At 39.6% G+C, this 14857-nt stretch overlaps 1 protein-coding gene across 25 annotated transcripts in view; it reads left to right on the top strand.

Annotated features, from left to right (window-relative positions):
- The window catches only part of ATXN2 (ataxin 2), a 54075-nt gene extending 39964 nt beyond the window's left edge, over nucleotides 1-14111 (top strand). For 12 of the 25 annotated variants that reach the window (XM_068910718.1, XM_068910730.1, XM_068910729.1 and 9 more), the window contains 4 exons: nucleotides 2879-2932; nucleotides 8370-8515; nucleotides 9464-9691; nucleotides 12433-12787. In XM_068910718.1, coding sequence (XP_068766819.1) covers nucleotides 2879-2932; nucleotides 8370-8515; nucleotides 9464-9691; nucleotides 12433-12636 — 632 coding nt within the window. In that variant the 3' untranslated portion in view covers nucleotides 12637-12787. Of the gene's footprint in view, nucleotides 1-2878; nucleotides 2933-8369; nucleotides 8516-9463; nucleotides 9692-12432; nucleotides 12788-13461 lie in introns of those variants that run through there. The other 13 variants (XM_068910723.1, XM_068910733.1, XM_068910732.1 and 10 more) reach the window with 3 other exon arrangements.
- The last annotated feature ends 746 nt before the right edge of the window (nucleotides 14112-14857 follow it).

The following is a 14857-nucleotide window of genomic DNA, read 5'->3' as shown; positions in this document are numbered from 1 at the left end:
AATCTCTGTATAGCTTTTTTTTCACTGATACTCTAACTTACAACTGTTAGTTCTTATTTTGTGCGTTTTGTGTTGATTTTGCAGCTTGTCTGTCGTAGGTACGTGACTACCTACTGGTGCACGCTATTGAAGCTGGGTCAAACATGAAAAATTGTTTGGTATTTCTTTCCACCGAATTAAATGCTGTTTTTCCAAGAGCACCTCATTTGACAGAAATCGCCTGTGCTCCTGTGTTCTTTTCATTAGCTCCTTGGTGGCTCTTCTAAACATTCCCCCACCTTCCCAGTAAATGATCAAGTCCTAGAAATTCTTGCTGTAGAAATCACTCAAACCAGTTGGATAGTGGTACTGCATCATGAACAACTCCATGAGAGATGCTTGTTTGGTGAGAGTATGTTCTTGCCATTCTATCAAGAATCGGGCCCAGCTGCACCCTTAACCTGCAAGATTTTCGGATAGATACACCTTACATGACTTCTAATGTAGGGCAGCGCAGTCTCAATTCAGATTTTTGCAAGTCTTCCATATGCTGGATCCTTGAAGACCTTGCCTAGACTGATTGCTTTTCTTCAAAATGTATCCATCAAAAATGTATCACTTCAGCTTCCATTTATCAATATGTGACTGCTTGGAAAAAAATGTAGAATTGCTTACGGTGATATGCTGCTCATGGAGTAAATTGCTAAAGGGCAACTTACTGGACTCATTCATAGCCTGTCTCCCTGAGTGACGTTAGATAGTTTTGAACTGTAATGTAAAAGGTATCTACAACTTATGTTTGGTATTTTGGGAATCTTAAGTTTACCCACAGTGTCGTTGAATTAAATATACCAACATACATTGATTCTGAATCTAATCTGGTCCTCTTTTAAGACTAATAGAAAATATAGAGTGCCAGCTTCCTGAGAAACAACCACCATTGCTGCTTTTGACTTCTGGAGCATTTACTCAAGCAAGTTCTCAGATTCTTTTTTGGCTCTTTAAACTTACTAGCTGATTTTTTTTTTTTCCATTGCTGTCAGTATTAAGTGGATTACAGTACCCTTTTATCCTTCAAGATGCTGGTGCTTTCTTTGAGACAGTCCTTGCAATATTCACTCCGTTTTTTCCTATGTATGTGGTAGAAAGAAGATGTCTGCAAGGACAGCTGCACTGAGATGCGAGGGTTGGGGGGCATTGCTTATGAAGTATTCTTAAGGTGTGAAATATTTTCTGGTGAGATCTGCAACTCCATCTTCATTAACGGTTTGAGTGAAGTAAAAGTCTGTGGCAAATAGTAACTACCTGTCAGTGAAGAGAAATGCCTGTTTATCCATTAAGTGAATTATTCTGACTGCTGAAAGTATATATTTTTTTGTTTTCCTTCCTGTCTTATGAAGAGAGATCTCAATACAAAATACTTGCAGTGACTTGTTGATATGCAATTATTCAGCTGAAAAAAAAAAAGTTTGTCTAATGCTGTTTAACAGGATATTTCTGCACTTCTGGGGTTTCTTTGCCAGTCATTATGTATGTCCTGCTTCTGTTTCACAAACTGGAGTTGACGAGTTCAAGAGAAGCAGAGTAGCTAAGCTGTGTGGCTGCTAATAGACCATCTAAACATATGACAGAGGAATGTTTAAGCCATTGTTGGTGGTTTTTTTTTTTTTTGTTTACCCCTAAAAACACAGTTGGGAAGTACAACGTTCAGAAAACTTATCTTTCATCCTGTCTACCAGCCAGATGTTAAAATCGTCTATTATACGCTTCAGCTTGTAACCTCTGGAGATGGGAACCATTTAGATGTCTTCATCATGGAAAGTTTGAAATGCGTGTACCGCTGAAACGGAGCGGTACACACACCTTTAACTGACACGTACAAATACCTTAACGCTGATTTGTCATTCTTACCCTGCTAAACTGCACATTTGGTTTTGGAGCGTAACATCTTGAGCCTCTGTCTTTCTCTGAGGTGCTGGCTCTGTGTGATCTCCATCCTACTAGCATCATTGGTCTGGTAGAATTTACTGGCCAGGATTTGCAGTTAGACTGCGTGTTATATGTTGCATAAAGACACAAGTTTTTCTGCTGGTGTCAGTGGAAAATTTGGTTCCCTAAGCCGAGGGTGGATATATTCCTGTGACAATTAACTGCTAATAGTTTTACCATGTAGCTGAATTGCCTATGTTTTTGGGTAACTGGAGTCCTCTGAAAAACTTTACTTTTCTGTTTAAAAACAAACTTGTACAAAACCAGACCTTGGTTTTCTACAGATGCATTCCTTGTTTTTGTGTTCTTGTTCCTGTCCCCATTTTCCCTTCCCTTTCCCCTTCTGCATATGTTGTACTGGTCTGGTATTGTCTCTAACTTTATCTGGTTTCTGTCTCAGCAGTAGAGTAAATTCTATTACCCTGATAGTACAATGGTGGATATAATATAAACTTCAAAGGATTCTCCAGGGACTGAGAGTGAACCAGTCACCAAAGGTGTCTTGGAACTGTTAAGAATTCCAGTGGTATAGCTGAAAAAGCCAGGGGCCAATTTTTGTTTTAATGTAATTATATTTTAACTTTCTCATTACAGTGGACTGTAATAGACCATTAATTGACATAGACTTTAATTTTGTGCTAATACCAAATTAAGAGCTGAAGTCCTCAGTGTCACAGTTCAGAAGGAAGGCTTACCTGAGACTCAAGTTCTTTCATCATCACCCAGTTGTAAACTAAGTATCCAGCTCTAATAGCAACTAAGTAAATAAAATATCTGCATGAATCTACAGTCTACAAAAAAACAAAAAACAAAACACCAACCAAACAAAAAACAGATGCTGACCTATCCAGAAGACGGGAAGTATGCACGTGACAAGAGGCTAATTTACCTTTCTATTTCCCAAATTCAGCATGTCCCAAAATACCATACAGCAAGGAGACAGGCCCTTCTTTCTACTTTGCCAGTGAGTTGGGTTTTTTGTACTAATTTTGATTGTACAGAAAAGCACTTTCTAAAGAATAGATGTTAAAGGAATGGGACGTGTTGAGGGAACAAGTTTCCTTGCACCAAACCAGTATATAGAAAACACAGGAAGGTTCCTTTCAGTGGACAGGGGAATGAAGCTGTTGACTGGATTTAGAGTACCACAGGAAGCTGATTTGTCAGCTATTTAAATGCATTTTGCATACCAAATAATACTTGACTTGACTACCTAGTCACTGATCTGCAACCAGAAATTAGTGCTGTGTGTGGATAATCTTTACTTAAAACCTAGGTGAACTCCCTTATTCCTTACTCTTTCATAGCTTAAATGGGATTTTATAACTTTGCAAGTTAGTCAGCTTCCTAAAGGGAAAAATGTCTTATGCCTTATCTCATTAGAAAGCTGTGACCCGAGTTCTGAATCCCTGGGAGGAACTGAGTTGCAAGTGGAGTTAAGGAAGCTCTCTGTAGAGTTACTGTGGTGTCACTGAGTGGGTGCAGTGAAAAATGTACTTTGTCATTATTGTGATGAGAACCAAGTTCTCCAGTAAGGGTTCTGTGGTGGTGTACAGCATGGGGTGGCTTCCTCCTCGTCAGGTAAGCGTTGCCAGTTATATTACTTGGCTCTGGTGCTCTTGTGTGTTGCTATCCAAGTTGGTGACCTACATCAATGTAAGAAACATGAGAGGGGTGTCGTACTCCATGCTCTAAGTACGCAATGGCTAATACAGACTTCAGTTGCATGTGTGTACCAGGAAAGGCAGATAACTAAAAAATACTGCCTTTTACTTTGACGTTTTTACAGAACTTTGAGGAAGCTGGTTTTGGTCAGTTAGGCTTTGGGGGGGGGTGGGGGGGGGCTGTAGTTGTAGGATGAACTGTAGCTGTCACCAAGGCATGGGAAAAGGGGGCTGCAGTTTCTGATTGTCTTTGGACTTGGCTCCTGTCTGCAGTGAGACTTGTTGCTGTGTCCATCTGTAATTCTATGCAACGCATGCCAGGCTTCCTTCTCTTTTTCTTGGTTAGCTCCTGCAAGAGGGATATGAGAACTACCCTTGTCTTCCTCCAAAAATGTTCTGGAACAAGCTTCCTGTGTGTCTCTTGTACAGAAGAGGGTTTGTGTGAACCAGTGTAGTAGGAAGCTGGCCTGTGCTATGTTCATGCATCTTGGTTTGGTGCACTGAAATAATTTTAATAAACTCATTCCTTTAGTGGATGTTCTTTTTAAATGAAGTCCACTCTACATGTGTAAAATGACTTCTGTAAATGTTTATAATATGAAAGAAATATTGCTATTTCTTTGCTTCCTACCATTCAGGTCTTTTAAATGTAGTTATCCTCACCATCTTACTGGGTCTGGCAATAGCCTTAAATTCAAGTTTGTTCTCTGGTCAGTTCCTGAAAAGGGGCTCTTTCAGTGCATTGATGTTTGGAGGGTGACCACTGTGTCCATTGACAGCACTGAAATTTCTACCAGGGAAAATATGAAATTACATGATACGATTTCTGTATATACCCTTATAACTGGGAGATCTACCTGATGTCTGCTGCTCTGACCTCTTAACTTCAGCTGTGAGTTTGATAGCTGACTTCTTTTTGTTGGCTTCTCAGGAACACGATCAGGGTTACACTTTTGTAGAGTTGAATTTGGTAATCAAATCCATCCAACGTTTTTGCTCACTCCATTACTGAATTGCTTGTCTTCCTTGTATATCCCCACAAGGTTAGTTCAGTTAAATATCTCGTGTCAGGAAACTACTTGATCGAAAAGGTGCTGAAGTGAAGCAAGTTAGCCCAGTGAGTATTTCTGGGGGAGAGGAATGTATGGCATAGGGGGTGAGAAGCAGTATATTTCCACTGGAGTTCAGATGAGCTGATATTACTTATAGCTGTGAGCCATGCGGAGCTATTTTGTCCCTTCCTAGGGCTTTCTCCGATACTAGATGGCCATCTGGAAAATCTCCAAAGTGCTGACACACTGAGGAAAACACTGGATAATTTGTGGGGGTTTTTTTCCCCCTCTTCTCCCCCGCCCCCGACCTTATCTTGTTTCCTATTTGATACGAGTAGTTGTTTTGATGAACAGGAGAAAATTCTTGAAAGAGTTACAGTGAAAGTGTTTTAATTATGGCTAAGTAGGTGAATTTCTCCTGACTTTTGCAAGATTTCTGTCACAGGCTTGCTAATCTATCACAGATTTTACTTATTTATCTTGAACTCTAACTTCACTAGCTAAACGTGGAAAACCTTTTAAATTTCTAGAGTTAAAAGTTTGAACTTTGGTTTTAAGCTGACAAAGGTCTGTGCACTTATTTCAAACTTGCTTCCATTCTTCCTGAAGCCTTCTTGATTTGTATACAATATCTGTATAGGACTTATCTCAGTCTCCAGATAACTTTTTCTAAAAGGCATTTTTAATGTTACTATTAAAACATGATTTGCAGCAGCATCTGAACTAGCTTCAAATAAACTTCTAGAGCTTATTACAGTAATCTCCTCTCCCCGCTTTTGTCTTCACAGAAGATAGGGAAGTGAAAATTCTAAATCTCCAATAAAAAATTTGGTCCTTTACATGCAAAGCTGTGGATAAAAGGCCTTAGAAGGTTATGGAAGAGCTGATACTGTGACAAAAGTTTGACACCTTCCCCCTCCCTTCCTGCATTTATTCTTGGGGGTACTATTCCAGGGTTTTACTAGTTTCCTAAGAGATAAATTCTTCATTGGGAAGTTTTATTGTATAATGCATCTACCTCAGGATAACTTAGCTTATTATTCTCTCAGCTATAAAGAAATGCAAGATGAATTGCCTTAATGGTCTAAGGGAGTACCACATTATTTCAGGGCTCTTAACAAGTAGTGTGGCAGGATGTGGGAAGCCTTGGATATCTTACAACTTGCAGTTAATTTTCACGTACATTTTAAAACCTCTTGAATGGAGCTGGAGTTAATTTACAGTCAGGCATGCCAGCTCTGTGGCTAAAGCAGTGGAATGAGACCTGAGGAAGGCAGATGTCTGGTAGCATGCCCTTTGGCAAACATGTGAATCCCTCTATGATTTTATTTCCATTACTTTGATGGAGATAATACTTATGGCCTTCCTCAGTGTTACATAATAATGAAGTTGAGAAATTCTACTGCTTTATGAAACTATCAACTTCATACTGTAAAAATGGCCTGTGTTTCCATTGATCATTTTCGTGTAGTCTTTGTAGGGTGGATTAATGCTTGAAAGTTGCCCAAACAGAAATTTGTCGGGGATTCTGCTGCAAAATAAACTTTAGTAGTGATATGAAAAGCAAAGTGCTGCAGCAGAAGATCCATAGTCTTGCCAGTGTGCATAGAAAATACTGAGGCATTTCCAAAAAGTTCTGTCCATCAGAAATGCTGATAATGTATGAACATTTACCATTTAAAGTATGTTAGGATCGAAATAGAACTTGAACTGAAAGGATTTAGGTTTACAAATGTATAGGAAGTTCATCTGCAGAATGACCTGAAACTGCAGTGCACATCGCTCCGCACATCACTTGAAGGGTTAGCAGAGCTTTCAAGATGCCAGAGTGAGATTAAATTAAATGTGATAGGCAGTTAGTTTATAAAGGAGAGACCTTCACAGTGGCCTGTACGTGGCTCAGCTAGGTGAAAAGATACTGTATGTGTGTATTTTAAGTGAGTTTGACTATTTTAGAGAAATAATATTGTAAGCTTTATAATAGCAAGCCAAACTGGAGGAAAACATAGAGTAATAATGTATCAAGGCTAGTTAGCAGAGCACCATGTGGCTGCTGTCCTCTTGAGACTTGCTCTTGCTTTTCATCCTGTATATAAGCTCAGGCAGTTCTATGTATTTGGAAACCCGTAGCCCAGCACATTGAAAATCTTCAGAATCTGCAGCAAACAGTTACTTAAAGGAGTGATATGATGCATGTCACTACCCATAAATATTCAGGAGAGGCGTCTGCAGCATAACAGTTCCACTTAAAAATTTTTCCCTGTGTCTTGTTTTCTTCCCTCCACCCAAACTCTGTACTTGTTTTTTAGGTTGTTTACTTGGACAAAAAAACCAACATCATAACCATCCTGCCTCAAAAAATCACCTCAAAAAGCATGCTGCAGAGAGGCACTTTATGTGGCTATCAAGTTTTCTTGTGTAATACAAACCCCGTAAAATGCTGTAACCCTGATAGTAAGAGGTAATTAATTTTTGGTCAGAAGTTACTTCAATGAGTAAGCAACAGTTGCATGGAACAGGTTCTAGGAGCAGGTTAATAGTTTGCTTTGAATGTTTCCCTTTCAGCCCTGTGGGCAGCAAAACTAGCCTCAGTTTTGACAGCTGTGATATTGGAAGGAGTAGTGCATGCTGTCACATGCAGAAATGTATTTGCAAGCTATGGATTGGCTGTTACACAAGATCCAAAAGCAGTACAGGGGAAAAGACAGTGCAGTTCCATTTCCTTCGGATCTTACTTTCCAGTTAAATGCTTTGCGTTTAAAAGTATTGTGGCTTTTCATATTTTCTTACATACCCTTAGAAATAAAAAAGCAATTTAGCACGGCCCGTTTTGAAGCAAAACAGGGCAGACTCCTCAAGGAAGACTTGTTGAAATAAGTTTGGTTTTGAAGGCTAGTATGGTTGTAGCAACAGATGTGGTTTCGCTTGCGTGAAAGCTTTATGTTGTCGTGGGTTTTTTTTCCCTTTTATGGAGTTTCATACCTAATTTGCTACTGTTTCAAGGAACGAAGAATTTCCTAGCAATGTCGAGAAGCTGAGCAAATGGTGGTGATCCAGAAAATATTCTGTAATTGGCCTTGAGCAGAAAGATACGTTATTTTAGTACAAGATACCGGCTTCAACAAAAACTTGGTCCTCAAGAAGCCTTGGTTTTCTCGGAATTTATGCATATGCTGTGTGTCCCTGTAGCTCTTACACATGCATGCAGTATGTATACCTTACACTGGCTGTGCTGTGAGCAATTTCCAGAAGAGTAGCATGGTGAGGTTAGCCAGGTATAAGGCCAAATAATTTTTTGGATGGTGGAAATAAAAATGGCTTGTAACACCCTTTTAAAGTATATTTCAGGAAAAACTGAAATGTATGGAAATGATAAATTTGATATTTTAAACTGATCCGTTTGACTAAAAAGTTGAAATATTACTCTTTTATATGAAGTACCTGTTACATTGTCAAACTAGGGAAGATGAACTGTCTAATTACGGTTATTTATAGACTTTCCTGAAAAACCAAACTACATGAAAGCAAGGTAAGATACTGGGCAATTTCAACATAAATATTTTTTAGAAGGGGGAGGGAATAAATTTACAGTATGGTTGAGATATAGTGAAATCTTCAAGTGCAGATGATTTGATAAGATGTACATTCTGTATACAGTGTTAAATATTCTTCTTTTTCATCCTAGTTTCCACTGGCTCACTTGCTCAGCAGTATGCCCACCCTAATGCTACCCTGCATCCGCATCCTCCGCATCCTCAGCCTTCTGCCACGCCAACTGGCCAGCAGCAAAGCCAACATGCTGGAAGCCACCCTGCTCCTAGCCCCGTGCAGGTAACAGAACTCAAGACAGTGAATGCTTTTAAATTTTGTATGACCCACTCGCTAGGAGGTGTTATATCAAATCTGTTACTTTACATCGATCCCGAGAGGAAAAATGGTAGAGTGGAGCAGTTGTCTAAACCAGCTGTATGTGACAGGTTTCTTATGGGAGTTGTCTAGATCCTCCTCTTGTTTCCTAGAAGGGAGGGAATAGAGTGGTATCATTTCATAATTCTCTTTTTGCAGTGGCTAGGAGTCAGAAGTAGTCGGCTCATGGCATAGTTTGTTAGGTAAGCCAGCAGAAAAACTTGTTGCAGTCTCTTTCCTGTAGTAATGGCCAACATGGAGTCTAACTGTTCGTTTCGCCTCTTCTGAGGGGATGAGTTATAGCTTTAAAAATGCTTGTTTCTTTGTTAGGATTGAGGAAGGTTTAAAATTTTGTCATAGCTTAATATGAGTGGAGTTACAAGTAGAAATAGAGAGTAGATAAGTGCTGAGAAACGTTTGGTTTGTTTTGGTCGAAGGAAGGGAGCTTCTTTCTTTGCTGAAAACAAAATGGGCCTTTGGCAGACCTCATGATAATGCTGCATGCCTTAGTTACTTGCGAGTAATGATAATGGACTGCTATAAATGCAACTGTGAAGTGTATCCAGTCCCCAGGTTGCAGGTTCTCCTTCCTGTTTTTACCTGGCAGTCTATGTTCTGGTGAACGTATCAGTTTTCCAGGCTCCTGCTCATATGACTCCTTAGTGCAAGGAAAATGAGCCTTGTGGAATAGAAATGAGTTTCATCATGACCACAGGTGTAGTGATGCTCAGATCTGCCATTTAAGATGTTCAATATCAAGAGCAGTTTTGCAAGCCTTTCTTAGAGACAAGTTTGCAGAATATGTGTACCCTCTCTAGACCAAAGCCTTAATCTTACTAGCCTTGTTTGTTTGTTTGTTTGTTTGTTTTGCAGCATCATCAGCATCAGGCTGCTCAGGCACTCCACCTGGCAAACCCACAACAGCAGTCGGCAATTTACCACGCGGGTCTAGCTCCAACCCCACCTTCCATGACGCCAGGCTCCAATACGCAGTCTCCACAAAATAGTTTTCCTACAGCACAACAAACAGTCTTCACCATTCATCCCTCCCATGTTCAGCCTGCATATACCAATCCGCCACACATGGCCCATGTCCCCCAGGTAAACACAGTTTAACAACCTTCAAGACTAAATGTCTTAATGTCACAAGGATAGGACAGTCGGGCCTGCTGAAAGGATTTCCATTCTGTCACCTCTCAGCACAAATTACCTGATATGTTTTTTAGATTTCTGTCTGTACATTGCCTTTCTTTTAGTTTTACAAGATACTTGGACCTCAGCTTCCAACACTCAGTACATCTACAGCTGTAGTTTAATGAAGACGTCTGAAGCTGGCACTGCTACTGAAAGAAACTGAGCTCTCTTCCCAGTTCCCTCCTCCCATCTTTGTCTTACCGCACCATTCTGCTCACAGAATTGTTTGGTCACGCAGCAGACCAGACTGGGGACCCGATTCTGCTAATGTGTGCCCCTCACCCCTATCTTAGGCTATTTCTCAGATCAGTTCACTGATCAGGTTCACTGCGTGGTCACACCCAGAGCTGGCATACAGAAGGGTTGGAGGTGAGAGCTGAGTTGAGGAAGGCTGAATTGCGAATTCTGGTGGCTGTGTTAGGCTCTGCATTTTAGTCAAACTTATGCAAGTACATCCAGTAAAGGATATTACAAAGGATTACTAGGGAGTGAGTATGAGGGAGATAAGTGAGATCCAGTTCAGATGGGTGCAGGGCAATCCTTGATGAGGAAGAAAGCCTGCGGTAGTGGTCAACGTAGAGTCTAGCTAGTTCAGTTCTCCCTCCTCTGAGGGGATGAGGTATAGCTTGAAATGCCAGCATGTGACCCCTTAGAATGGTCTTGCTGGAAGCTCTTGTGTTAGTGGCATGTTAAGAGCTGTGCCTTGAGGCTTGGTTTCAAGGTCAACTTAGAGGCAAAACTGTACATGAGATGGCCAGGCCCATGCCTATGCTTTAGGATGCTGCCATTGTCTTCCTTTTTGTGTGTCGAGCACTTCATAAGCAAACCTTGCTAAAGCAAATCAGATGCAAGTTTTGGAAAGATTGCTTAGCCAGTATTTTTTTAACAATCGCAGGCAAAGCCTGCGTTACCCTTGATTTTTGACTTATGCAGTCTCTTCTGCTGTAAATTTTTTTAGGATGAAAATTATAGTATATAATCCATTGTATTAGTGCCAAGCTAACTGACTTACTGAAATGAAGAAGTTCCCTAAAAATGTCTAATGAAGGAATAACTACAGTTCTTTGAGAAATTTTAAATGTATGTAACTATTCCATTGTGGGGAAACTCATCACTGGATTTAATAGCTTCTCAGCAGCCTGATTTCCAACTGCTGAATACCGTTGTGTAATATCATTATGTAGGAATTTCAGTTAGCCTAACACAGGGGATCAATTGAATTTCCCTTTAGGTTATCGGATGGATGTCGAGCTGTTAGATATCTCACTTGAGAAACAGTATTTTAAAAATCATTACAAAGTACTGTCAGCTCCCAATCTGCAAAGCGTTTGAGCCACAGCAGAGATTATTGCCCACTGTGTATCTATATTGAATACAGCTGCTATATGAATAGCTGCTTTATAATTATCTCTGCTGTAATAGCAGGTTAATCAAAGCAAAAATGGTGCTGATCCTGAAAGATATTTCTGTTGTGCAGCCTTATCTTCTAAACCTTTTTTAGAACAGGGGTAAGATTTGAATTGCAGTTTCTACCTTAAAAAGCTTCTTGAATGCTATTAATAATTAATCTTGAGTCTGATTTAAAATTTCAGGAATGTCTTGTGATGAGTCAAATAAGAGACTGCCCTTTTGTCTTTAAGAGAGAAAATTTTAACCACTACCTGCTGCTTGTCTTTACTGGCACGTGAGACTTGTGAGGCTGCAATTATTGCACCGTAGTGCTCTATTAATGGGATAAGGTAGAAGGACAAATCAAACCTTTGATACAACCGCATTTTTTTTTCAAGACAAACCCACTGACAGCTCTGAGTTCCTTAATATTTTGTGCTTTTAAGAAATCAGTGCTTACCGAATTTTAAAACAAAATATTGACAGTCTCTACAGTCATAAACTCTTCTTTGTGAGCAGAAGCAGCCAACTCACAAGATACTGAACTTGTTTGCCAGAAGGTGATCAGCCATAGTAAAGATTAATCTCCTTTTTCCGCTGGGACTTGACTATGATTGCTTAGATTACACAAGGGCCTAAAATGTGATGAGCGTAACTGGAAACAGAACAAAGCTGACCTAACAATATTAAGGGATGAAATCACTCATCTTAGAATGACTGCTTAGATGAAAGATAATGTGGGCACAGGTCACTGGAGAGAGTGGTTTCTAGGGCAGGGAGCCATGAAAGAGTGTGGAGTTGTGTAATAAATGAGAAACTGAGAAGGGGATGCCAGACTTCTAGGGCCTGTGAAGTGTGTATCTATCCAGTGCGCTCTCTGCATAGGAGGTGCTTTGATCTACGTTACTAACAATAATGTTTTGGAGATTTGTTGCTGAGCTGCTTTTTTTTTTTTCTTTTTTTTTTTTTTGGAATATCTCACCTTTCAATGCTGGTAGTCTCTCCCAGGGCTCACTGTTTTCAAATGGCTAGAGCTGAGAATGTTACTCAGAGCCAGCAGTAAGGATTTGAGCCTTTTTTTTAGTTATTATTTTTGTGTTAAGATCTCTGACTTAATCCCCATTTGTACTCTTTAGCTAATCTAGTTAAAATGGAGTAAATCTCTGGATTTACTGGTACAGCTGGAGAAAACTTGATAGTCATGTGGCCAGGAGTGATGCCTCCTTGTGACCATTATACTAAAGAGCTCTTTGTTGCAGGCTCATGTACAGTCAGGAATGGTTCCTTCTCACCCAACTGCCCATGCTCCAATGATGCTAATGACGACACAGCCACCTGGTGGTCCCCAAGCCGCCATCGCTCAAAGTGCACTACAGCCCATTCCAGTCTCGACAACAACACATTTTCCCTATATGACGCACCCTTCAGGTGAGGAGTGTGTGCCTGGGAGACCTGCACCTTAACTGAGCCAGGTCGTGTTAGTGAGAAAAACTGTATGAACCAGATTTGGGGAAAAGGACAACAAAAAAAAAAAACTGAAAATGTCCTTTTGCAGTGGCAGGCTGCTGCAAGCAGATTGTTTCTGCATTTAGCGTTTATACTTTGCCAGCCCAAATGCAGGCCTAGCTATGCGTACGAGCTAACTTAGCAAAGACTTTGTATAGCTGAATTACAGAAATGGATAACTATGCAGACATAGTTATAACTGGCATTGTGGGACTGTATTCTTCCAGGTTTTGCCTTGGGGGTTGGACTTCGTAGCCTGTTTTTAATGATCTAGGGTTTTATTAAATTTAAAGTGATTGGTCTTGAGGATAGGAGTGAAAATATTGCTGAAGGGGGTAGGACTGTTAGACTTCTGAGAGCTGAAGTAAAATGGCATTTGAAGTCTATTCTTTAATTCAGAACAACATTCTGTAGCTTTATTTTTGGGGAAAAGCAGGTGCTATCTGACTTTTTTCACACGTTAAATTTAATTCTTACTGAGGTTTCTTTATTATTTTTTCCAAATAGCCTCTGAACTCTTGTAGTGAACTAGATACCTGATTTTATGTCTTGGGGGATGTGTGAGGAGAACAAAGATGCTTTCTGAGGGTTTAGGTAGGGAGAAAAAAAAAAAAAAGAAAACAAAGGACATCTTAATATGCAGGACTTTATTTGGTTCTTTTTTTTTTTTTTTTCCAAAAAAAAAGGAAGTTCAGCTCAGTAGTTGTCCTGTGACCACTTTACTAGCAAACTGTTGTGTGGCTTGCCAATTTATTATTTACATTTGAACTTTTTTTTTACAGTACAAGCCCACCACCAACAGCAGTTGTAAGGCTCATCTGGAATAACTGAAAGGCTGGATACCTTTTGTAGGCCAAATACCCTCCTTCTACTGCTTCTGCCAACTGGAAGCACAGAAAACTAGAATTTCATTTTATTTTGTTTTAAAAAAAAAAAAAAAAATGATTTCTTGTAACATCCACTAGGAATGCTAACAGTTTATCTTGCAGTGGGAGAGATTCGGACTGAGTAGAGGCATTTAGGAACTTGTGGGCTATTCCATAATTCCATGCACTGTATCTGAGTCCTGCAAGTGCCCCAACTCTGCTTGCTGAAAACTGGAAGTTATTTATTTTTTAATGACCCTTCAAAGTTATGAACTCATCAGCTAGCAAAAGAAGTAACAAGAGTGATTCTTGCTGCTATTATCACTAAAAATCAAGACTTGGAGATCCCTTTTACTTCTAACTAAACTTGAAACAGGTTCAGTAAAAAAAAAAAAAAATCTAATCGTCAAACTGATGAATTATTATTTATAAATCACGTTTGATGAGATGATCACTATCGTGAGACAGTGATGTAACTTTTAAGTTAAGAAAACTTTTACTTTGTAGATAATATAAAATAAAAACTTAAAAAAAAATTAAAAAATAAAAAAAGTTTTAAAAACTGATCTGCTTAGTGTTTGTGTCTTGTGTTACCAATACCTATCTTTAATGTGTTTTCCAGCTTTTGATCCAACTTGAAAGAAATGTTTTGTCTAGAGTCAGGCTTTTGCAGTATGTTGTGGTGGTTTGTTTGTTTGTCTTGTTTGTTTGTTTATTTTTTTTTCCCCAGTGAAACCAAATCAGTGGTGTTTGCAGGACCATTGCAAAAATAAGTCAAAGGTTTCAAGATGAAAAGTTTGGTATGGTTTGGCAATCACCGCACACTTTAACTGATTTCTTGTATTCACATCCGTTTGCTACTGCTTCAAGCCTTACAGTGTTCTGGCTGGGCATCTCACAGGAGATGGGTCACGTACTAGGCCTTGATGCTTAAGATGATAAAATGTGCAAGTTAGCAGTGTTGCTGGGGAAAGAAAGGAAGAAAATGGGGTAAGCATTACTTAATGAAATGACTGGTAAAATGATGGGGAAAATGATAGGAGGAAGTAACAGACCCTCACATCCTTCAGTAATATGCAGGCTCCTCATCACTGCATATAAAATACTGTGGTCTTCCTAACTGTTCTGTATGGAGCACGCACCCTAAAATGGCAAACAGAAAGATGATGCTGACTACCTGGGATTAGAGTTTAGTTGCATTTCAAAGTCAGGTCTCACTGTTGTATATGCAAGTTCGCATGGACGGCGCTTAACAGGTTATATCATGGCTTGAAGAGGAAATGGGAGGGAATACAAATAACTTAGTAGCTTC

This window comes from Struthio camelus, chromosome 17, assembly GCF_040807025.1.
Source record: "Struthio camelus isolate bStrCam1 chromosome 17, bStrCam1.hap1, whole genome shotgun sequence".
NCBI lineage: Eukaryota > Metazoa > Chordata > Aves > Struthioniformes > Struthionidae > Struthio > Struthio camelus.
This window is presented reverse-complemented; position numbering and strand designations above follow the sequence as displayed.